The sequence below is a fragment of the Setaria italica genome, chromosome III, assembly GCF_000263155.2.
Source record: "Setaria italica strain Yugu1 chromosome III, Setaria_italica_v2.0, whole genome shotgun sequence".
Lineage (NCBI taxonomy): Eukaryota > Viridiplantae > Streptophyta > Magnoliopsida > Poales > Poaceae > Setaria > Setaria italica.
In genome coordinates, this window is record NC_028452.1 from 49,797,806 (window position 1) to 49,820,343 (window position 22,538).

General features: G+C 45.2%; 2 protein-coding genes and 1 pseudogene across 4 annotated transcripts; 2 read left to right on the forward strand and 1 right to left on the reverse strand.

The window, feature by feature from the left end:
• Positions 1–4,363: 4,363 nt before the first annotated feature.
• Positions 4,364–7,745, forward strand: LOC101757669 (protein LOW PSII ACCUMULATION 3, chloroplastic). The gene is made up of 12 exons (XM_004963196.4): positions 4,364–4,769; positions 4,913–4,943; positions 5,237–5,329; positions 5,420–5,482; positions 5,629–5,740; positions 6,177–6,262; positions 6,360–6,418; positions 6,509–6,611; positions 6,716–6,776; positions 6,930–7,012; positions 7,144–7,224; positions 7,362–7,745. Exons 1-12 carry the CDS (start codon positions 4,441–4,443, stop codon positions 7,419–7,421), a joined length of 1,161 nt encoding a protein of 386 aa, XP_004963253.1. The 5' UTR covers positions 4,364–4,440; the 3' UTR covers positions 7,422–7,745.
• Positions 7,746–8,025: 280 nt separating this feature from the next.
• LOC101758076 lies at positions 8,026–10,282 on the forward strand (annotated as a pseudogene).
• A 4,264-nt stretch (positions 10,283–14,546) lies between these two features.
• Positions 14,547–19,461, reverse strand: LOC101758491 (E3 ubiquitin ligase PARAQUAT TOLERANCE 3). 3 transcript variants are annotated; one of them, XM_004963198.2, is made up of 8 exons: positions 19,066–19,461; positions 18,611–18,701; positions 17,941–18,081; positions 17,769–17,830; positions 17,149–17,529; positions 16,193–16,958; positions 15,423–15,986; positions 14,547–14,843 (listed from the first exon to the last, which is right to left on the reverse strand). In XM_004963198.2, exons 1-8 carry the CDS (start codon positions 19,250–19,252, stop codon positions 14,819–14,821), a joined length of 2,217 nt encoding a protein of 738 aa, XP_004963255.1. In that variant the 5' UTR covers positions 19,253–19,461; the 3' UTR covers positions 14,547–14,818. The 3 variants fall into 3 exon arrangements, with proteins under 3 accessions (XP_004963255.1, XP_004963254.1, XP_004963257.1); XM_004963197.2 differs by having other exon boundaries at positions 15,423–15,989; positions 19,066–19,458; XM_004963200.2 differs by having other exon boundaries at positions 15,414–15,989; positions 19,066–19,458.
• Between the last annotated feature and the right edge of the window lie 3,077 nt (positions 19,462–22,538).

Sequence of the window (22,538 nt, forward strand, 5' to 3'; positions counted from 1 at the left end):
ATCATTCATCTATCATGATTGCCCTCCAGATCATGAGTTCCTTTCGCAATGCATCACTGATCAGTGTTTTTTTTTTGCCTGGTACCAATGTTGTGTGACATGCATGAAGCCTGAGCCTGAGCCGATCTTGAAATTAACTTCGCTTTCCTCTTTATCTTTATTTTCTTTTTTATGACACAAATAAGAAAACACCCATGTTCATAGTTCTTACAAGTTGCCAAAAAAAAAAAAGATCCTGCACACAAGTTACTCTTAATACTATACTACCCATGTAACATTTGAACGGCAACAAAGGCATGAGAGTATATATGGCAGTCTTTGGTATTGATCTAGATTGCAAGCATGTAACTGTTGCTGCAAGTCGTCCAACAACTGTTCATGCATCATTCATCTATCATGAGTGCACTCCGGATCGCGAGTTCACTTTACAATGTTCTCCTATTAGTCATCAGTGTTATGTTTGCTTCGTGCCAGCAATGTCGTGTGAGACATGAAGCAAACAAAACGAAGAAGCGGCTAAACTTATACCACTATACATGTATAAACGTGTTCATATTTTTTATTTTATTTTTATGTGAATTTCAAGGATTTATCTCTTTTTTTAATGGCACATCTCATGAGTATTAACACGGAGGCTCCAAAACGAGTCTCTGATTAGTAATAATATAGAAGATTGCATTATCTAGTTGCATGTGTAGCTGGTTGTAATGTATAGTGAAGATGAACAATGTCAGACAGATACAGAAGTTCTTGAATCCGACATTTTTTTTAAAAAAACAATGATTGATGGCTTCGTTGACAACGACCACCGCACTTTGGTGCCGCACCACCACATCACACATGCGCTCTTATCCAGATCCAGCTTGGTAGCAAACTTGATCATGTTATTGATCATGCCATCCATCAAGTCAGCAAGAACTATGAACATGGGCCCCATTCCAGCGTTTAGTGCAAGCTTTGATAGAGTAACCACACCCACTGTTATGGCTCGTGCCATCTCATATAGAAGTGTTTGCTGGCCCTAAATTTTGTAGCAGACGGTGAGAGAAATATTGCAATATGGCAGGGTAAGGAAGGGTATGCTGATATGACTCGTCGAACTGTCGTGGATGCATTCGGCTACACAAGTGAAAGCTTGTAATTTGGTTTCCTCCAGTACTTCATGACTAGCTGCTTGAAAGAGAAACGCAGGTTACTCTACATATGTTTGGTAACATTTTGAATGGCATCCAAGGCATGGGAGTGTTTGTTTGTTTTTATATATAAAAATACTCTTGTAAGCAGTTCATGCAAGTAATCCAACAAACTGCTCATCCATATCATTCATCTACCATGAGTGCATTCCAGAACCATGAGCTCTTTTCACGATGCATCAATGTTTCATTTTACCGGGCGCCAACGTCATGTGACCTGAAGGAAATTGAGAATGAGATTAAGTGATTAACTGATGGTATGCACACGGATGCTTTAGTAATAAGCCTCGTCGGGCTTTGCTAGCTAGTTGCCACCCTTGAATAAAAGGATTTTTCGTCGTCAACGTGGGTAGGTCTACAACTAACATCCCTGACCCTTACCCTCCTTATGAGCCATGATCACCCTGTCTTGCGTTCACGTCGCCTAGGACGGCGCTAATGGCAATCGTGAACTGGTGGTCTAGTGTTGTGTGTACACGCAGCAAGGAATCCCTCGAGCGATCAGAAGATCACCAGTTACTGAGAAGAAGAAACGCATGGCACATCTGTGCATGTAAATGGTTCGCACAAAAGTCAACCGATCTTGAAATTAATTCCATTTTATCGCGTTATCTTTATTTTTCTTTTTTATGACACGAATTAAGAAAAGATCACCTGTAAAGTTTAGCTTGTCGAAAATCATGAGACCACGCTGAGAAGAAACACATGATTCACAGAAAAGTCGACCAATCTTGAAATCGATTTCATTTTTTCGTGTTTTGGTATTTTACCCTAGCTATTAGAAATTATGCTGCCAATTCATGTAAAAATCATGAGAGTACACGGACCGTGAAATATAATGATTCACACAAAATTCTAATGTTCTTAAATCAATTTCAATTTCTCGTGTTATTTTTATTTTCTTTTTTATGACGGGAAACAAGAAAACGCCACATGCAAGGCTCAGTTTCTGAAAAGAAAATGTGAATCCATACTTGCGCTCATCAAATCTTCATTTTCGATGCAAGGTTGTAACATTTAACATTATCCTATGAAAATTATGCTGTTATATCAGAGCACCTCGGAAATGTGAGTATGGATCTCTCCTGTCCGTAAGAACCGGCATCTTCAGACTTCCAGGTTCAAGTCTCTACAACTTAACCAAACCATACAAGCAGGAGTAAATGCTTAATGGCGGGTTTCTCCTCCAGTTTGTTCGTCCGGCCGTGAGACCAGAAATTCATCATACCCGCTGGCACCAATTAGATACCATGGGCTTCATGCCGTTGTTTAATGCAACCTTAGATACAATAAAAGGCACCCGCCATAATGACATGTACTATCATATGTAGAAGTGTTTGTTGGCTAAACAGGTTTGCTGAGAGTAGAGTATTGTGAAAAAATGATTTAAACGGGCGGAAGATGGCCATCAAGCTTGCCGAGTTAGGGGGATGCATTTTTTTAAAACATTGGCAGGAGCACTGCCTTGCATTTAAGAGAATTAGAGGTTCCAAATTACAGGAAAAGTCTGTTACATAAGAAAGAAAGATTCACCTATCCCTCTCACACTACTATACTAAAATGAAAAGTAAACATGAAGACATTAAGATACATGGAGCTCATCTCCTAACAATGGAGTCCCACACAACTGTCAGTGTGTTATGATGTCATTTTAAATTAGCCCGAACACTTGATCAAGCCGAAGCGTACGGGGATGCATTTGGCTGCACAAGTAAAGACTCACCATAGTAATTTGGTTTCCTCCAACACTTTAGAGTTCTCTGGCTAATGTGCACAGCTGCTTGCAAGACAAATACATGTTACTCAGTGACATTCAAGACTTTGGGAGTATATATAATAGCCTTGTAAGCATGCATTTGTTGGTGCAGGTCATCCAACAAGTTTTCTTCACCATTCATCCATCATGAGTACACACCAGAATCATGAGCTCGTTTTGCATGGCATCAGCGTGTTTGTTGGTGACACCGAAACGTGAAATGGTGGTGTTTCTTGTTCAGATGCGTTGATGGCAACTGTTAAGCCAGAAAAGAGAAAAAACAATGAACAAGTAAACTAGACTATCTACCACTATGTGCTTGGGTAAAAACATCGGTTTACTGGCCCCATAATACAACATGTGATTAGTACGTTCCAAAGCTTGATCAGAGGGCCTACAACTGACGGTCCTCAAATAACACAGACGAGACTAATCAGCACATAGGTCCCAACCTATGGCTTAGCACATAGGACCCAACCTGTTGCTATAACCTATATATTTCCGCCTTGTCTCTATTTTATCATTTTGTGTACTTTAAAAGAGAGATAATACACTTGAACCTATGTTTAGCGAGTGACGAGAAATCACTCGACTTCTACCGGTTCTATAACATTGCTAAGCAGTAAGTCGTTAATATCTTTTTAAACATGTGGCAAAGATATCTTATAAACAACAAGGATGTCATGCATAGAGTGGGTGTCATTCAACTCCTAGACTTAATGCATAAAGAAAAATTATTGGACAGAGGTGATATATATAACGAAAATACATGATTATCATGCCCCAGGGCTTGCCTTAGTTGTCCAGCCTTATTTTTTTTCAACTACCACTTCTTATGTCATAACTCATTTGCATAAATATATTGAGATAACTGTGACTGATTTACACCTAATATAAAAATCTACCCCAACCAACAAAAATGGCTTTACAAAATCAATTTAAACAAACTTCATTCTGTGCCAAAATGGCTTACTTTAGTCTGTTGGTTTGATTTTTGACAGCTATGACATGGCAACGCTGTGTTGACGATGGCATTTGGCACTAGCTGTGAGGGCTGTACGAGCGCCTGCCTTGGTAGTGAAGCTCACCAACGTTGTGTTGCAGAATTGTCAATGTTGATGTGTTTAAAATCTCACATTCAGTTACGATGGAATGCACAATATCCTTCTGACGAATTTTTATCTCCTCAAAATTCACTCTTCGACTTTTTCCATTGAGACAACTTGGCAATTACTCAAAACAAATATCCTTTTCAATGCATTAGAAGATTGCAACCTCTTATTTCCAATACACCAGAAGATCTCAGTAAGTCAGTATCTTATTTCCAATACACCCGAAGGTATCTTTTTTATCTTCTAATAAAGTTGTCAATTTTATAATCATTGTTCACAAATACAGCAGGACTCGATTGGCCTAGTCGGAGTCTCGCGCCAGCGGCCTGTGTCGTCACTCGTCGTCTCCTCTCCTCCACTCCTCCCTCGCCGCACGGCCATGGCCGCCCCGGCGCCCACGGCTCTCTCTCTCTACGCCCGCCACTTCCGCCTGCCGCGCGCGCCCTCCGCCGCCTCCTCTCCCTCTCCGCCTCGCCTGCCGGCCACCGCCTACTCCTCGTCCTCCTCGCGGCGGCTCCGGCCCCGCCGCCTCGCCGTCTCCCCGCGCGCGGAGGCGGGGACGGGGACCGGCACCGGGGACGTGGAGGCGCTCAGGGCCGGGGTGTCCGTGTACAAGCCGCGCTCCTACGACGTGCTCGTCTCCGACGCCGCGCGCTCCCTCGCCTGCGCCATCGACGACGGCAAGACCCGCCTCGAGATCGAGTTCCCGTAAGCTCACCCCGCGCGTGCGCGCTCTTCGCTTTGTTCCGTCGCTGTCCCCATCGCCTGCATTCTCTTCTTACCGCTGATTTCCTTGTTGTTTCACGCCTTGTTCGTGGGTGTCTCTGCTTCTGAATTGAGACGATGTAAAGGCCTCTGCCAAGCAGCATCTCTTCTTACAAGGTTATTACACCTACTCATCACATTGTGCTCATCCTGCATCGTCTGTTCTTACTAGTTTTGACACCAATTGTTGCCGCACTATGAATTTTCTGGATTCTCGAATTTTCTGTACTCCTGAGGCACAATGATTGATTATATCGAATTAGAGATTCATGTCAACAATACTGATTTGCTACTAGTTTTCGCCACTTCTTTTTTCCTGAACAGATCATGTCGATTTCTGCTATTACAGTACTACATATATGTGGTATTATGAACTACTGTTTGTGACCATCCTACCTTAACTTGTGCAGGGCTCCTCGGATGAGTTCATTGATGCTAACGTCCAGCTTGCTCTTGTTGTTGCAAGGAAGCTTAAAGAGCTCAAGGGGACCAGATCCTGTATAGTAAGTTCAAGCTTCATACGCCATTCCTGATGCAGATACACATCAGATGTGCAAAGCCATGCTTATTTACTCTCTTCTAGTTGATTTCAGGTGTTTCCTGATCAACCTGAAAAGCGCAGGGCCTCACAGTTGTTCAAGACAGCTATAGACACGGTAAACAATGCGTCATGGAACAATATCTTTATTAGAGGGTGGAAAAAAACAGTTTTTCTGTTTGTGCTTTCCTGAAACTTTGGTAGGAGCTTGCTTATAGTAGCATGTCATTTAAATGCTCTGATTTCTGTTTCCGCTTTCTTTAGATTGAGGGTGTAACTGTCAGTTCCCTGGATGATGTGCCCACCGACCCTGTCAACAGCTTCTTCAAATCAATAAGAAATACACTGGATTTTGACTTTTCAGATGACAACGAAGGTAAATTATCTTGATCCAAATACATTTTGAAAGCAATAACTATGCGACCTCAAGTCTAACATGAAATTGTGGTTCATTTTATTATGTCAAAGAGTTCATACCACTCTGCGGCATGGTAGCCTTCTTTTATAGAGGAGCAGCATACATGCTAAAATGTTTATTTTTAATGGCAAGCCTTTTCATGTTAATGAATTATCACAGCTTCAAAAAAGAAAATAAAAGGGTTACTGATTAGTGATTAGTGAATGTGTGCATCAGCTTTATGCATATGAATCAAGCATAGGCGGATTATTGATATTCATTATGATGCTATCATCAGAGCATAAGTTCAATTTCCATCATAGAAGAACAATCAGTCAGTTTGGACCCTATCATAATTCTCATATAAACATCCCCTAATAAGTTAGTCATAACTAGTTCTCTGGTGTGGATACAGATCGATGGAAATCTGATGAACCACCATCATTATATATATTCATCAATAGCAGCACACGTGACCTTGCTTCTATAGAGAAGTATGTGGTATGTCTAGGATACGATATGCTTCTTTCCTTGGCAATGTGCATCTATGTGTTATCACATACGGTTGATTCCTTCTTTGTGCTTTTGCTAATTTCAGGAGAAGTTCGCCACATCTGTTCCCGCCCTTCTATTTAACCTTGAATTAGATACTTTGCGGTATGTGTCATATATTCCATTCAGTAACTTGTTGATTCTAAAACTTTTTAGTGCATTATGAGGCAGCGGCTTATGTAATTCATCCTCCAGATCTGACTTGGGGCTTCTGGGATTCCCCCCAAAAGATTTACATTACCGGTTTCTTTCTCAGTTCACCCCAGTATTTTATATCAGGCAGCGTGACTACTCCAAGGTATTAATTTGTTTTACTTCTATCCACCTCGGCTCCTAGCGATGTCCTTTGTGTTTCTGGCATCCTGTACCATCTGTGACTAGTTTCCCTTCTTTACCGTGTAGACAATTGCAGTTACTCCGTACATAGTCAATTACAGTGGCGCTGTATTCCGCCAATACCCAGGTAATCTTGGAGAACATTTTGGCTTATTTAGATTTCTTCACTTGAAAAATTTATGGTTTGAAACATAGACCTGCCGTGCTGGGTTTGCAATAGAAGACCGAACTGAATAAATGCATCATCAGCTACTGACCTACAAAGTTTCTGTTTGTTCAGGCCCTTGGCAGGTTATGCTGAAGCAGGCTGATGGTTCTTATGCATGTGTTGCAGAGAGTGCAGCTCGGTTCACTTTAGGACAGGTCAGACCATAAGTTACTTGAATGAATTTAGTTTACCTTTTCCTGCTCTCGTGTGTGTTTGAAAAAAGTAAGAAAAAAATACTAACTTCGTTCGAGCTTGTTGCGTCTGCCATTCAACATCTTGTCTTTAGGCCAAAGAAGAACTGTTGAGGGTTATCGGTTTACAAGAAGAAGAAGGAAGCTCACTTGAATTTCTCAGAAGAGGATACAAGGTTCAGATCTCATCCCAGTCAATAGTTGATAGGACGAATACGCTCCATTGCAATTTCGAACTTTGAAATTCAAAGTGCCATCTTGCATAACTTAATTTCTTCAAAGCATCAGTTTTACTAGAGTTTCTGTGATGCAGAATGCTACATGGTGGGAAGAGAACGTTGATCAGGAGACGTCGGCCGCATGGCGAACTTGAGTTGCTGCACCTGCTGGCTGGATATTGATCTGATCAACAACAAATGGAAATACCAAACGAGTTCATGACTTGGTGTAAACGAAATTACAGAAACAAGGCATGTACAGTGTGGCATTGCCTGTGCTGCAACTACGTGTATGTTTTCCCTTTTTTGTGACTTTATGGTGGTTGAGTTTTGGCTATGTAAAACCTGAAGGTGCAACTGCAAAAATGCAGGGAACTCCAAACTTGATTTAAAATCTCGTGACTCGTGTTTTGGGTGCCATGTATATTTCTACAGTAGAACGTGTGCTTGCAACAAGACATTCATGTATGTTGTTGCTATGATGAACAAAAATAAAATAAAGCGCACATTGTGAACCAAGCAAGCACGTTTGACGGTATGGCTGGCAACGTCTACTCAAAACAAATATCCTTTTCAATGCGTTAGAAGATTGCAATCTCTTGTTTCCAATACACGAGAAGATCTCAGTTTTTCAGTATCTTATTTCCAATACACCCGAAGGTATCTTTTTTATCTTCTAATAAAGTCGTCAATTTTATAATCATTTTATACTTGTTCACAAATACTCGTTTTTTGTGCATTTTTTATTATGCAGGAGACAATGTCCAAGGAGCATGCTATGCGTTTCCCCTTAGTGGGAAGTGCTATGCTTTTGTCATTGTTCCTTCTATTCAAGTTTCTTTCAAAAGACTTGGTCAATGCTGTGCTCACTGCTTACTTCTTCATTCTTGGCATTGTTGCTCTCTCGTAAGTCCAAATTTTCTTGGAATATCTTTTGTAGACATGTGTACACTTAGTACTGTACTTATGAGCTAATGAATGCATTCGTTCCCTTGTCATGCAGAGCAACATTGCTTCCTTCTATAAAGTGTTTTCTTCCAAAAGAATGGAATGATAATCTCATTGTTTGGCGGGCTCCACTTATCCACTGTATGATCCTCAACTCTCTTTGATGTTCATTCTTGTTGGTCCAGTTGTGCAGATCTTGAGATGTTACTGCATCTATGTTTTTAAAGATATCCTGTTGTGCTATTTGATTGTATCTTCAATACTGCTGTAATTGAAATAAAAAAAATGTGGTGGCTGAGAGTCGATACACGAACTTATTGTGTGGCCTGAACGATTTTGAACTTTTCACAATTGATGTTTTCAACCTACAAACAAAATGATGTTGCTCCATCCAGATACGGCCATTTTTATGTGTAATTAGAAAAAAAAAATACTGACATGGAAATACATTCTTGTTGACAGCATTTCATATGGATATAGAAGCTTCATTTTTCTTTGTGAAATAGATGTATCATGTGCCAGTTGCCTCCCTTTACAATCTTTATTCTTGAAGATGGTTTAAGTCCATGAATTGCTTATTTCAGCACTCTCGGTGGAGTTCACAAAGTCACAGATTGTTGCTTCAGTCCCGGGATTTTCTTTTGCATGTGGTATGCGTCTAAGAAGCATTGGCTAGCGAATAATGTTCTGGGAATCGCTTTCTGTATTCAGGTTTGTTTCTATGATTTAACATTAATATGCATTACTAAAGATTATGGGGTAAAACCTTCCTGAATTTGATTGTTGTCATCACCAGTTTTACTTCACCAGAGTCTTAACACTTCAATTTTGTAGGGGATCGAGATGTTATCCTTGGGATCATTTAAAACTGGGGCCATTCTGTTGGTAAGTTTTTTTCACCGACTTTTTGCATTGGTTTGAACACATATATTTGATATTTCTATTTTCTGGTATAACTTCTAAGAACACATCCTCATCATTGCAGTTATAAACATGTTCTTATTTTATCATCTCTGCACTATCATGTTTTTTTTTTCACAACGGAAGTGTGTTATATATGAATAATAAATCTGAATCATCAGGGCCTAATGTAACTTGGGGTTTGTTTTTGGCCTACCAAAGGAACTATCTGTTATGCACTACAGAAACTGAAAGTACTGCTTGCTGTGCTGTATATGGATTTAAATTTGTACTGTTTCTAACTGCGGTCATAATTTCAGTCAAAGATAATTGTGGTCATAATTGTATCCCTATCCTCTTAACATGTTCGATATATTTTCTAATCTTTACTAGTGTATCATAGAGTCAGATTTCAGACCATACTTTTAGTGTTCTCCCCCCTCGCCTCTCCTCTTTGACCAAAATGACTTTTTACTGCAATATCTGTCCTAGCTGTGGTGACATATTGGCGAGTTAACTTTTATGCTTTGACTTTTTAGTATGCACTCTGCCATACCTCTTGAATTATGAAAAAAATAGTTTTCTCGTAATATTAGCAAGCTTTGATTTATGATCACATTGTTTCATGAATATTGAAATATGGAACCTTATACTGGTTTATAATAGTTCTGAAGTAATCGAGACCTTGCATTTTTTACTGCACTGTTTCTGAAAATAATAGCTACAGCAATTTCATCAGTTTTCGCTGAATTGATTTCTGCCGTTTGTTTCAACATAGTGCCACTGTCTCATTCTCTATTCATTTCTTGACATTCATATGTGAATTCATTTTCAGGCTGGACTTTTTGTGTATGACATTTTCTGGGTGTTCTTCACTCCAGTTATGGTCAGTGTGGCTAAATGTTTTGATGCTCCGATAAAGGTCAGTGCTCGTTGTTAGTGAGCTGTCTTTGTTAATACCGTTGTTGGTTGGTTCCATTTCATCGTTAACTAATCTGGCTCTGCTTTGTTTTCCACAGCTTCTGTTTCCAACTGCAGATGCTGCACGGCCATTCTCTATGCTTGGCCTTGGTGACATTGTGATACCTGGTTAGTAGTAAAAAATTCTTTCTTTGTGCTATTTTGCATTCTGCTTATGTTTGCAGTGAATTGATTCTTTTCCAGTTTTCCTTATTGAATGGTAATATATCAGCCAGCTGCCACAGTATGAGTGCCAACTTCATTCTACATGATTATCTGCAGCAAGCTGCTATCTGTGTACTGGGACCTTCTTTCCAGTTAGATGAATGACAGAAAAAAAAATAGATGCCCAATGGAAGCCATAGTCAAACACCACGCAAGGCATAAGGAGATGGAAGTATAAGTGAAGTATAGTTGCGTTGACTCAAGTATAGCACTCCTGCAGGATGTCCCATATTCTTGTCTAGGTTGTGCTTCCACATTCCACTGATCTGATCTTGACTGGAAAATGTGGCAATGCATTGTGCATGCTCATGCTTAAACTTATGGAGAGATCAATCATATGAGATGAAGGGAAACGACCTGGGTATGGGTCGGATACTCGAGTACAAGTGAAGTGAAGTGTATGACTGAATTTCTGAAGATCGATCAGATCAAGGATCATGCCTGATGCTCGGCCTCAGAATCCATCCCAAGTTTGTGCCGCCGCCGCCGCCGCCACCGCTCGCTGTTCAAGCTCGCCGGCGGCGCTTGGACTTGCTGCCTCGCTGACGGGCCAAATCCGTTCAGCGGGCCTCTAAAAAGGTCGGGCTCATTAGCTCAGGTAGACGGGCCTTCTCTTGGCCAAGAGAGCCTAGTCGTCAGGTCGTCGTATCAGGGCCGCAGTCTTTGGATCCAACGGCTGCAGAGGCCCCAAGCCCGGACGGTAAACGAAATACCGTCCCCCACTGACGGGGTTTCGTTTACCATCCACCACGGGCACGCCGCTGCCGCTCTGCGTTCCGCGTCGCCGGCGGCGGCGATCAAATCGCCGGAGGAGAAGGACTGAGTACTCGTCGCTCCATGTGGTCGGCGGAGTATATGCGGACCTCGCCGGGGCGGACCGGGCGAGGCGTGTGGCCGCGCTCGGCGGCACGTACTGGTGCCGCCGCCGCTGGAGGATCAGTCTCGCACGCGAGCGGTGGGCGCGGCAGCGGCCAAAATGTCATGGTGCCTGGCCTGACTAAGCTGAGAATTAGAACGTGCCACAGCCCACAGCGGAGGCGGCCGCCATGCTTTTGGCTCGCAACAGAGCGTCACTCTGCCGCTCTGCTGCTTGACATGGCGCCGCCCGTCGCCGTCGCTACCCCCTGCGCCGGCACTCCAACATGCATCTCCCGCAGGCGTCGTCCCCAGCGCCGGTGCTCCCAGCAATCGCTATTTCTTTTAATGTATCTGGTGCAGTCCCAATGCCGCAATGACCGCATGCCTTCTTCCCCAGCCCCGGTGCCGGCCTCTGCATTTCACTGTCGCTGGATCGATCGGTGGTTCGGTGCGTTGCAGTTCTGTCCGTGTGGTCTATAGATCTTGCTTTTTTTTCAATAAATAGTTCTGATAACGTCGGTTCTTGATAAACTGAAACAAGAGATTCAGGGAAGCGACATGGTCGGTGTTTCAGTGAGCACATCAGGTTGGTGCCTTTTCTCTTGTTTATGATCACATCAAGTACTAGATTCTATTCGGTACATGCAAATTACAGCTAGCGATAAGATTAATTCTACCATCTAATACGAGTCTTTGTTTCATTTATAGACACAAAATGGATTCTTGACTCTTGCATTGCCTCGTACTGTAGTTTGTTCAAGAATTCTCTGTCTTGTAAAACATCTTGTGTAATATAGACAAGAAGTACTTTCTTGCGGCACAGAGACACGTCATCAAGCACCCTTCGTCTATTACATCAGTATTGAGTTGTTTGACAATTAAATCTTTGACCTTTCATGGGTTCTGAGTTCCAAGAAGTTACTAAACTAACAGCATTTTTTTTTCAAACTGAAAGAAAGGATATCCGGGAGTGCTTGAGCCCGTCATAAGCTTCTTGGTAAGTTTCATTAAGAGAAAAAAACCTTTACTTTTATCTCCAATTGGACACTTTTTTTTGTAATTTCAGCATGTAAATTTGTGGTGTTTACATTTTTTTAGATCTTATACCACTGTTTTTTTTTATTTAATCTGCAGGATATGGAAGTGTATAAAGAAAATATACGGAATGAAGCAATGAGAAGTGAAATGCAAGTATGCATAAAATATTTTAAATGCATAGTAAATGTATAACATTTAGGGCACCATATAAAATCATATCCCTTCTTGTATATAATATTTTAAAATACAAGTATATAAATGAAGAGAGAGGTTTGCTCGTTGATATTTTGTACTCCCTCCATCCCAAATTATAAGTTATTTTGACATTTCTAGGTTCACAAGTGTTTGTATGTATCTATATATGCGACACTGAGTATCAGCATACCCACCGCGCCTTATAATTTAAAAGCATCGGGAACGCCCATTCTCCTTGCCCGCGATGTAGAGTCGCCAACAGGTTGCACCAAAAGCCAGGCAGTTCGGCGTCATGGCCGACGACGGAACCACGCTAGCGTCGACGACGAGAACCACCAGCGGTCTCCGGGATTGCTGCGCACGTCCCATTGGCCGACGATGAAGCGTGAGACAATGTAGTCATATGCCTCACCGAGTTACTGAGAGTGAACTCAGCAACACAAGTCAAACGCAGCAGAGTGTTTTGGTTCCCTCCAATGATTCAGAGTTCCATGGCCAGTATACACCACTCTAGACCTTGGCAAGTTGGCAGTGAAATCCAAGTTGTTTTTGAAGCGGGGAGTAAGAAACAGGTGACAACAGGAGCCAGGGATTAAATATGAGACATGCCATTGAGCTGAGCATGCGACCAGCATCTGAGATGGAGTAGGAAACGGTGAACGAAGACTGGAAGGAAAGATGGTCGACTGGGTACTTTGGTTTCCTCCCATACTTCAAAGTTTCCTGCCCTACATGTATATATCTGAAAGAGAAGCACATGTTACGCTATTCCTTGCAATCCAAAGGCATGGAAGCATATCAGCATTTATATATAACATTTTTCTAAGCATGCATGCATCCGTTGGTTGCAAGTCATCCATCAAGTGTTCATACATCATTCATCGATCATGAGCTCTTTTCACAATGCATCAGTTTTTTATTTGGCGGGTGCCAATGTCGTGTGAGCTCTAAAGAAATGTTATTACCCATCATGAAGTCTTCATTTTCACGATGCATCCGTGGGTGCAAGTCATCCAACAAGTGTTCATATATCCAATCCAATGGAACATGGCTCTGGTACTCTTCTACAATCCAGCTCAACTCTTAATTACTTTTTTGCTCACAAACATATAAAAGTTTAGCCTGGTTCATTTTTAGCCGCATCCTGAAAATTTGCATGCTAAAATTTTAGTACTGTACATGCTTCAGTTTTTGCCATCCTGGAACGAAAAGATTTATCATCGTCCACTAGCTCGTCGTGTATGTAGCAGTGGCTACGAAATACGAACTGAGTCTTAGACATTTGGGCAGCCAAGAATTGGCGACATCGAAATGCAGAATTTTATGTACAATAATTTTTGTGCAGCGTCGATGACAACCATCAAGAAGTGAACTGAATTGTACGATTGAATTCTGAAATCAAATAGTCATTAGATATTGATATCGCGAGAAGGAAGAAGCTGGCTATAATCCTGCTCTCAAGCCACTGGTCGTTTGTCCTAGGCGGCCACAGAACACAATTAGTCTACCGCTTGGTGTGATTGTTGTTGCAGAGCGGCCTTCAATATCACAGCGTTGCCAACCACCGTGTAAAAGCGTCGCCAACGTCGTTCTCTACATCTGCGCGATGTAGAGCGGGCAACAGGTTGGAAGTTGGGTGTCATGGCTGACGACAGAACTGCACCACTCTTCCCCTTGAGCGTTGGCGAAGCCTTCGCGATTGCTGCGCACGTCCCATTGGCTGACGATGAAGCATGCGATTGCTGCGCACGTCCCATTGGCTGACGATGAAGCACGAGACTATGCAGTAATATGCCTCGCCAAGTTACTAAGAATGAACACAGCTACACAATGCAAACACAGCAGTGTCTTGGTTCCCTCCAATGCTTCAGAGATCCAAGGAATACACGACGACTCCTTAAGAGTTAAGACCCTGCTGACAGTGAAGTTCAAGTTGCTCTCTACTTCTTGTAACACTTTGAATGGTATCCAAGGCATTGGAGTACATGTATGATAATATGATAGCATGGTAGTGCTTTTATTAAGCATGCATCCGTTGCTACAAGTCATATATAGCAAGTGTCCATGGCTCCATGCATGCATGATGCATCATCCATCTTCCATGAGTTGCACGCTGGAACCATGCATGCATGAGTTCGTTCGATGGCGCATGATTGTGTTTGTCTGGTGCTTTTTTTTTAAATAAAGGAATAATATCACATTCACAAGTGAATGATTACAGTCCAAAGAAAACAAAAGCAGTACTTAGACCACCGAAAGCTACAAGGCAACACAAATATAGTTCAAAAGTAGCAGAAACTAGGCACTGGCACTGATCCTATTCCTGGACAGCCACCCAAACTTTGTTGAAAATCTCCATGATTGTGATCTCCAACTTCTGACAATTCTCATTCAAGGTGATCTTCTCTTCCTTTATAGATAGCAGCGACTAGCATCTTGTCCAATATGTTCCCCTGAAGATTAATTGCATGAGTTAGATTTGGACTTCTTAATCACCACATCATTCATAGTCAACCATATTGCCCAACAGAGCACCGCAGCACCAATTAGAATCAGGTTTCTAATCTTGATAGAAGCATTTCTAAACCAAGACCCAAATAGATTCTTTATATTTGAGGGAGGTTGAATACCAAACGAGATGTAAACAGCATTCCACATCGATCTAGCCAAATGACAATAAAAAAAAAGATGCTGGATCGTCTCTTCCCAATTACAGAAAAAACACTTAGTACACCCTTGCCAATTTCTCTTCACCAAATTATCTTTCGTTAAAATAACCCCTTTAAACACTTGTATCTTCAAAGGAATTTTTAACTTCCAGGAACAGTATTTAGATGGAGGTTCTCATTAAATCTGCATACTTAGAGCTTACCATAAAGCAATTGCTTTTGTTTAAACTCCATATGAAAACATCATTCTGATCATTTAAGTATACAAAATCACGCATACCCATCCGCGAGCACAGGAGGTTCAATCACGGCACGTCACTAAGTATATAAAATAACAGAACAACTTCTTCTGACCTGCCCTACCATCTTTGCTTCAAGTTGCTCTCCTCGTTGCTCCAAGTCGATCCCTCGTACGCACGCCTCCTGTACGAGTGCCTGGAGCTGGATTTCCGACTCCTAGAACGCGCTCGCTCCTTCCTCCTACCATGGAACTCCTCATCGTAGTCATGGGACGCAAAGCTACCACCGTCGTCCAGGGCACGTCTGTGCTGACCACCGTCCCTTGGACTCCTAGCAGGATGCGCTCCCACCTTCTTCCGGCTATGAAACTCCTCACGGTAGTCATGGGACTCAAAGCTACTACTGTCCACAGTACGCTGACCGCTGTCCCTTGGACTGCTGCTAGCAGGATGAGTTCCGACCTTTTTCCGATTGTGATACTCCTCATAGTAGTCATGGGACTCGGTGCTGCTGTCCCGCATCTCTGGAACCGATCTGCCCCCACTCCTGGATCCTCCTTTCTGAGTCGAGGCGCGGGAATGATAACCCTCTGGTTTTGGAGATTGTGGACCTGCTCCCTTGTGGCTGTTGGACAGACTTGCGTGTGCAGAAGCTTCATGATCCTGGAAAACTGTGGGCTGGAATCCACTGCTGCAGAAATCAATAGTTAGAAATGGTCAGTGTAGCAATTCAGAGTTAAGATATGGACAATGAATTGCAAGGTGAGGAACTGAGAATCTACTAAATATGTCTCCAGGGACAAAAAAAAATTCGTACAATCAGCATAATCTTGTGATTATCAGTTCATTGTGGATCTATATTTTAACTCGATATAAACCTGCAACTCTACATACCTGTAATAGCTTGCTGGGTAGCCTTGCATTCCAGGAGCGTGCAGTGGTAAGTTACTGATACCATTGACATTATACAGGCCCATAGGGTAGCCGCTGGAAGCCATATTAGACATAAAGTACATGCTGTAAGGATCAGCTCCCCAAGGCAGTCCTCCAAGTCCAAATGAAGAGTTGTAGCATGATGGCTCAAATGGAATGTTGCAATCATAATCATCACAGTTGGTGTCACCCTTTCCAGTTGTGCCAGCCTTCTTTTGCTTCTTTGATGACTTACTCTTAACCACTTTTCGCTGAAGGTTCCCTGAAACTATTACTACCCCATCAGGTGGCAACCGTTTCTGACGTCTTAGTTCTGGAGCGGTTTCCATGGCACCTGCCACTGCTATGGTCTTCTTCACTGATGCTTTTTCGGTCTCTTCAGTTTTACTCTGGAGATCAGAATGTTTCAATTTCTCATGATGACCTACTGGATTCTTGCACACAGTTATCAGGAGACTGCCTTCAGCAGCAATTGATGGCGCACTGTCCATATGTTGCTTGTTGTCCCCTTTTAACACAGCTGAAGCGGAGAAGCTGATAGATTTGCCATCTAAATTGCTGCTAATGGAGCTTGCAAGATTCCCTGTACCACTTGAAATGCCACCACCCCTTGATGACAACATGCTTGAGATTGTACTTCTAAGAGTATGATTGGGAATTAGGTCATCTACAAGTATTTCGACACCACAAATGCAATTTGATTGCGCAATAATGTAGTCCCGGATGCCTGATGACAGAAAAACAAATAGGCTGGTTGGGGTTATTTTTCATGCAGTATGAAATTGAAGTACCTTCGATATACCCATATTTGAGCTACTAACACCACTAAATTCTGAACACAGACATATTGCAATGACTAACAATTAAGATTTCAAGGATACACATGCAATCCATTTTACTAAATTTGCACCACTTACATTTATCACAGAAACTATCATAACAGCACTTGCTTGTCAACATTGCGTCTGTCATAACCTTCTTGCATAGTGGGCAGTGGAGTTCTGCTGGCAAGCTATCACTGACACTGCTAGACATGGCCCGGGCAAGTTCTGCTGGGATGCCATTATCAGAGCTAGATATTATGGGAATCAGTGAACTGGTTCTTCTGGAATCATATTTCGTGTCGCCATAATTTGGGCAAGAATGAATAAAGTGCCCTGGGACTCCACATTTGTGGCAGATATAGCCAGGTGGAGGTGGCTTGCTCTCTGATGGGCAATGCCAAATGAAATGTCCAGGAATATGACAAATGCGGCAGACATAGCCAGGAGGCGGTGCCTCTCCTTCCAACGGACGACCTTCAAATAAATATTCAGAGTCAGAGAAGGCATGGAAATTTCTTAAATATAATGAAAAATTGTGAACAAACTCTTAAGGCACTTGTAAATACAGTTCTCAGTTGAATGATCATAATTTAGCATGAATATTATCTAACTATAGCATACCATCAACACTGAACAGTAGATCAGGAGTGCTGCGCTTAATGATTAGTAAATGTCAAGGCAGTGTCGAAGTAGATGCTAAAACTATATATTACCATAACGGTGGCCCAACTGTCCACCTCCGCCATCATATCCACCTCCAGATGAAGAAACTCCCCTACATAAGAAGGCAAATCAATCAATATTACAGCAGGTATATACATAAGGAAATTGTTTGAGTTTTCCAGGCTACTGCCACAAAAGGGTACAGCGGTATATATATCTTACCACTTAATCTCAGCTGCATCAATCACAGTTCTCATTGATGCTGCCTCTTCATCATCAGCTTCAGTAAATCCACTTGATTTCAATGTTGATTCAGTAACTGGCTTGTTGGATGCCATCCCATCATTCTCTAAGACTATGGGCCTGAAATATAAATACAAGCTCAGTTACACAAAAATACAGATAATTTTTAGTATGTTATCGCCTACACAAGATTTCCCTTGATACAAATTTTTAGTTTGGTAAAGAAGATCCAAAAGACTTTATAGAACAGCAGCACTATCATCCGCCCGGGGGGCAAGATTAAGAGTACTCCCAAAAGGCCTTGAAAACTCTCTGCCATTTTAACCAGACCTTGTAAGGACAACAAAACATTGCAATTATTTCTATTATGCATGCTGATTTATCACTACCACTACAGAACTATAAAATCATCTTTGACTGAACCGGAAACATATACACTTTAAATGTGAATTTGTCTGCATGAAGGTAATGATTTGCGGGAGACACCAAGTTTCAAAGGTGAACTCTTTGCAATGATCTGCACCCTGCATCACCCTTGATCAAAGTTGCCTGGCTCAAATATTCACCCTCACAAATCCCTCCACGCAAACAGAGTAGTAGCAAGCAAAATTGAGATGGTTATGGAGTCAGGAGAGGAGACAGTACGTACGAAGTGATAATCGCGTCTGTCGGATGTCCAGCAACCCGATGGACCACCACTGTAGAATTTTGAGGAATCAAGGTATTCTCATCAACGTACTCTGCATCCACAAGCAAACATCATGGAAAGCAAGCATAAGACCATGGTAGCAGATGAGCACACTGAACTAACTGTAATTCACCAAACAAAATTATAAAACTACCTAGCATCCCAAGAAGCTGAATCATGAAACTCTAATGCGAACAGATCAAGATTACAGTGGTTGTAAGACATGTACAGCAAATTCCCCTCTTGGAAACGCAGAGAACACCTCGGCATCGAACAGAAATGGATGCCCGGCCGGCCCCCAATTCGCGACACGACCCGATCAAGAAAACCCCATCCTCCTCTACATTGATTCTATACAACACGATCACTCCCGTACGTGTTGGCCGCTCGAATCGGGACGAGAAGATCGCACGCACCTTCCCCGGTACGGGGGTCGCAGAGCGCGATGCCGTCCCGCGGGCCGCGGCCCCGTGTCCGGCCGGTCCCGTGCCGCCCCGTGGCCGCGATCAGCCGCTTGAGCTCGGCGACGGAGGCGAAGGCGCCGGGAATCGGCAAGGAGAAGGTCTGCACCCCGCTCCGGTACCGGTAGTGCACCAACCCCATGCTGGCCCGCCGGAGCTCACCCCTCGCCGGCTGGGAGGAGCGGCGCCGAACCCTAGCGGGTAGCCCGCCCGCGGTGCCGGGGAGTGAAATGCGGCGTCGGAGGAGGCGGCGAGGGGTGTGGTGGGGTTTGGAGGGAGCGAGTCGGTGGTGGCTTCCCCCCGGGAAGGCTGCGGGGAGGGGAACCGCGTGAAGCGGAGCCGGTTCGCGCCGCCGCGTCACCTCGTGTTCGCTCTGGTGGTGCCGGAGACTGTGTTGGGCCGCTAGGCTGTAGAATGTAGACTGGGCCTTGAGGCCCATGAACTTTCTCCTCTCACTGCTGCTTGCTGCTGGCTGGATCGATCGACAAAACAATATGGTGTGTGGTGGGCTTTGGGGCCCGTAACTCTGCGACCCCTCCTTTTCTTCCTAAACCAACAATTATTATTTTCTTCCTAAACCAACAATTATTATACTTGTATAAGAGTTTGTACACCAGATCATACAAGTTTATTATCATTGAATTCGTCCGGATTTTAATACGAGTTCCAAAAAATCGTATTTTAAAACTCTATCATATGATGTCGATTTCAATTATCACAGTATGGTGTTCATACAAAAAGAAAATGTGAGAGTAACTATTTTTTTAAGAAAAAAAAAAGACATGTTACCTAAGGTTTACATATAAAATATACTTTGGCGATCATCCTATTTTCTCAGGACCTCCTAATTTAATTTACTACTCCGGAACTAACTATGGTCCGTCGGTCCACAATGAGAGCCCCCCCCGCTCCCCCTTCCCCCCCACCAGCCCCCACCGCTCCACCACCGTCGCGCCGCCCACCATTGCCGACGCCCACCCAAGCTCAGCTCCACGGATCCCATGTGCAGCCGAACCGCGCCCAGATCCACCTGCCCGGACCCCTATCCCCCACCTCACAGCGAGCCTGGGCACAGTTCACCTATGCCTCCCCACCGCCACCGCCGCGGATCCACCGGCGGCCGCCGACCGAGGTCGATTGGGTGCTGGAATCGCCGGATCCGAAGGTCACCTTGCCGGATCCGCGACCCCCTATTCAAGATCTTCTGCCTGCCGCCCCCAGACCCAACGCGCGGAGTAGGATACGGTCCTACGCGGAAGTCGTCAGCGGAAGAGCCTTCAATACCCCAACTGCTCGAGTACATCTACGCCACCACGGTGACGGCAGCCCCCTGACCCAAGGGAGACGGAGCACATCCGGCGACACGACAGCAACGCGGCGCATTCAAGACCCCGCACCAGCGCCTCCGCCCTCTGGACCTCCGTATGGCGGAGTAATGGGGGCACAGCGGCACATTCCGGATCTCCAGGATTGGCACACCGTGAAGAGCCGACGGATGCGGCAGCAAGCGCGACCCGAGGAGCCGCGACGCGACGGCGGACATGACCGGTGCTGCAGTGACACTTCAAGACGGACATCAAGCCGAGCTCTGCTGGCCTTTAAGCGGGCGACTCAGGGACTTTGCTTCCGCTGCCTCGCCCCCAATCACTTCGCCTCCGAGTGCCGCGACCCGGTGCGCTGCTTCCGGTGCCGGCGCTTCGGGCACAGAGAGCGCGAGTGCAGAGCAGAGCGGCCGCCACCTCACCGATCTGAGCTCCGGGAGCCTCCCCGCAACTCCACACCGCCGGAAAAACCAAGTGACGCTACTCCTGCTCGCCGCCCTCCACCACCCAGCGCCAGACCTTCCACCCACTACCGCCACCCGCCGAACCAAAGCACAAACTACCATACACACCGCAGCGCCTCAAAAAGCCACACCCGCCAATCAGCACAACCAAGCGCCGCCGCACCCAAAATGGCCATCGGTGATCCGAACACCAGGCCGGAGGTTGAGACCGTGTTCGTCTCCTCCACCTTCCACCTTCAGCACGATGCCCGCGACTGGGAAGCTTGTGCACTCGTCCCGTGGGCAATACACCTGCCCCCTGCCGCCGGCGCTAGGGATATCGCCGCACTCCTCACCAGAGAGCTTCACCTGCGGCCGGGAGACGTCACCGTCACTCTCCACCAGCCCGAGCCTTACCTCATCAAGTTCGAGCAGGCGGAGCATGCGGCGGAGGCGCGACGGCGAGGCAGATTCACAGGCGCCGGCATCGACATCTGCCTCCGCACCTGGCGAAGCCTCACCCACGCACTGGGATTTCGCATCTTCTACAGAGTCCGACTCTGCCTCGACGGGATTCCGGCGCACGCGTGGACACCGGAGATCGTGGAGCGCGTCATCGGCCACAAGTGCGCCCTGCAACACATCGTCACTGATCTTCTTCAACCGGCGGACTCCAGACACATAGAACTTTGGGCTTGGACCGTCGATCCGAGTGAAATCCCGAAGAAGGTATGGCTCGCATTCACTAATAACCCAGCAGCAAGTTCATCCTCCTTCGCAGTCTCGGCCGAGCCCTTGCAGCTGCCATGGCAGCAAGGGACTCGGTATGAAGTCTTCATACACCTGCCCCTTCTGGAGGATTACTCGGCGGCGGCGCGGGACCTCCAGCAGGCCATTGACAACCCACAGAGCATCATCCCCATCAGGCGGCGCTACGAATGGCGCTATGGCCTGATCGACGGAGCGCCCTCCGACGCACGCTCGCGCTATCCGGCGCGACTACCTCGACCACCGCGGGAGCGCCCTGCAGCTGACCTCAGCGAGGGGCGGCGCGCCCCGGCGGTCGGCCACAGAACAGAGCCGAGCGGCAGAGCTGTAGCGGAAACAGAGGATGGCGGACGGCGGCGCAACATCTCCACCCATCAAGCCCACAGCAACAGAGATGATCGATCCAAGCGCCAGACGGCACGGCAACGTTGCGACGACCGGCCATTCACCTGGCCGTCCCGTCACGGTGATGATGACGACCAAAGGCGACGACTACACCCACCCAGGACAGGGACGCCACATCAAATCCGACTACTGGGGGTGCGCGGGAGCAACACGCCGTGACCGCACGCGCTCCCCCCCAAGGCGCAACTATGAGCCTCCGAGCGGACGGCGCCACGACGATGACAATCAGAGACTCGCCAGCTTACCTCCATCCCAGCTCCAAGCCCTCTTCGCGGCGCAGGCGACAACCCTAAAGAACTACATCCACCACCAGGTAATCGAAGCACCTCCTTCCACTGACCCCTCCACCTTGGATGCCAGGAAGCGCTTCTGGAAAGCCGGCGCCGACGAGTACCTCCGCAAGGCTTGCTGGCTGGCGGACCGGCTCGGCATCGAGGACGAGGCGACGGGGGAAAAGGTCTGGTCCGACCCAGTTCCACTGCCACGGGTC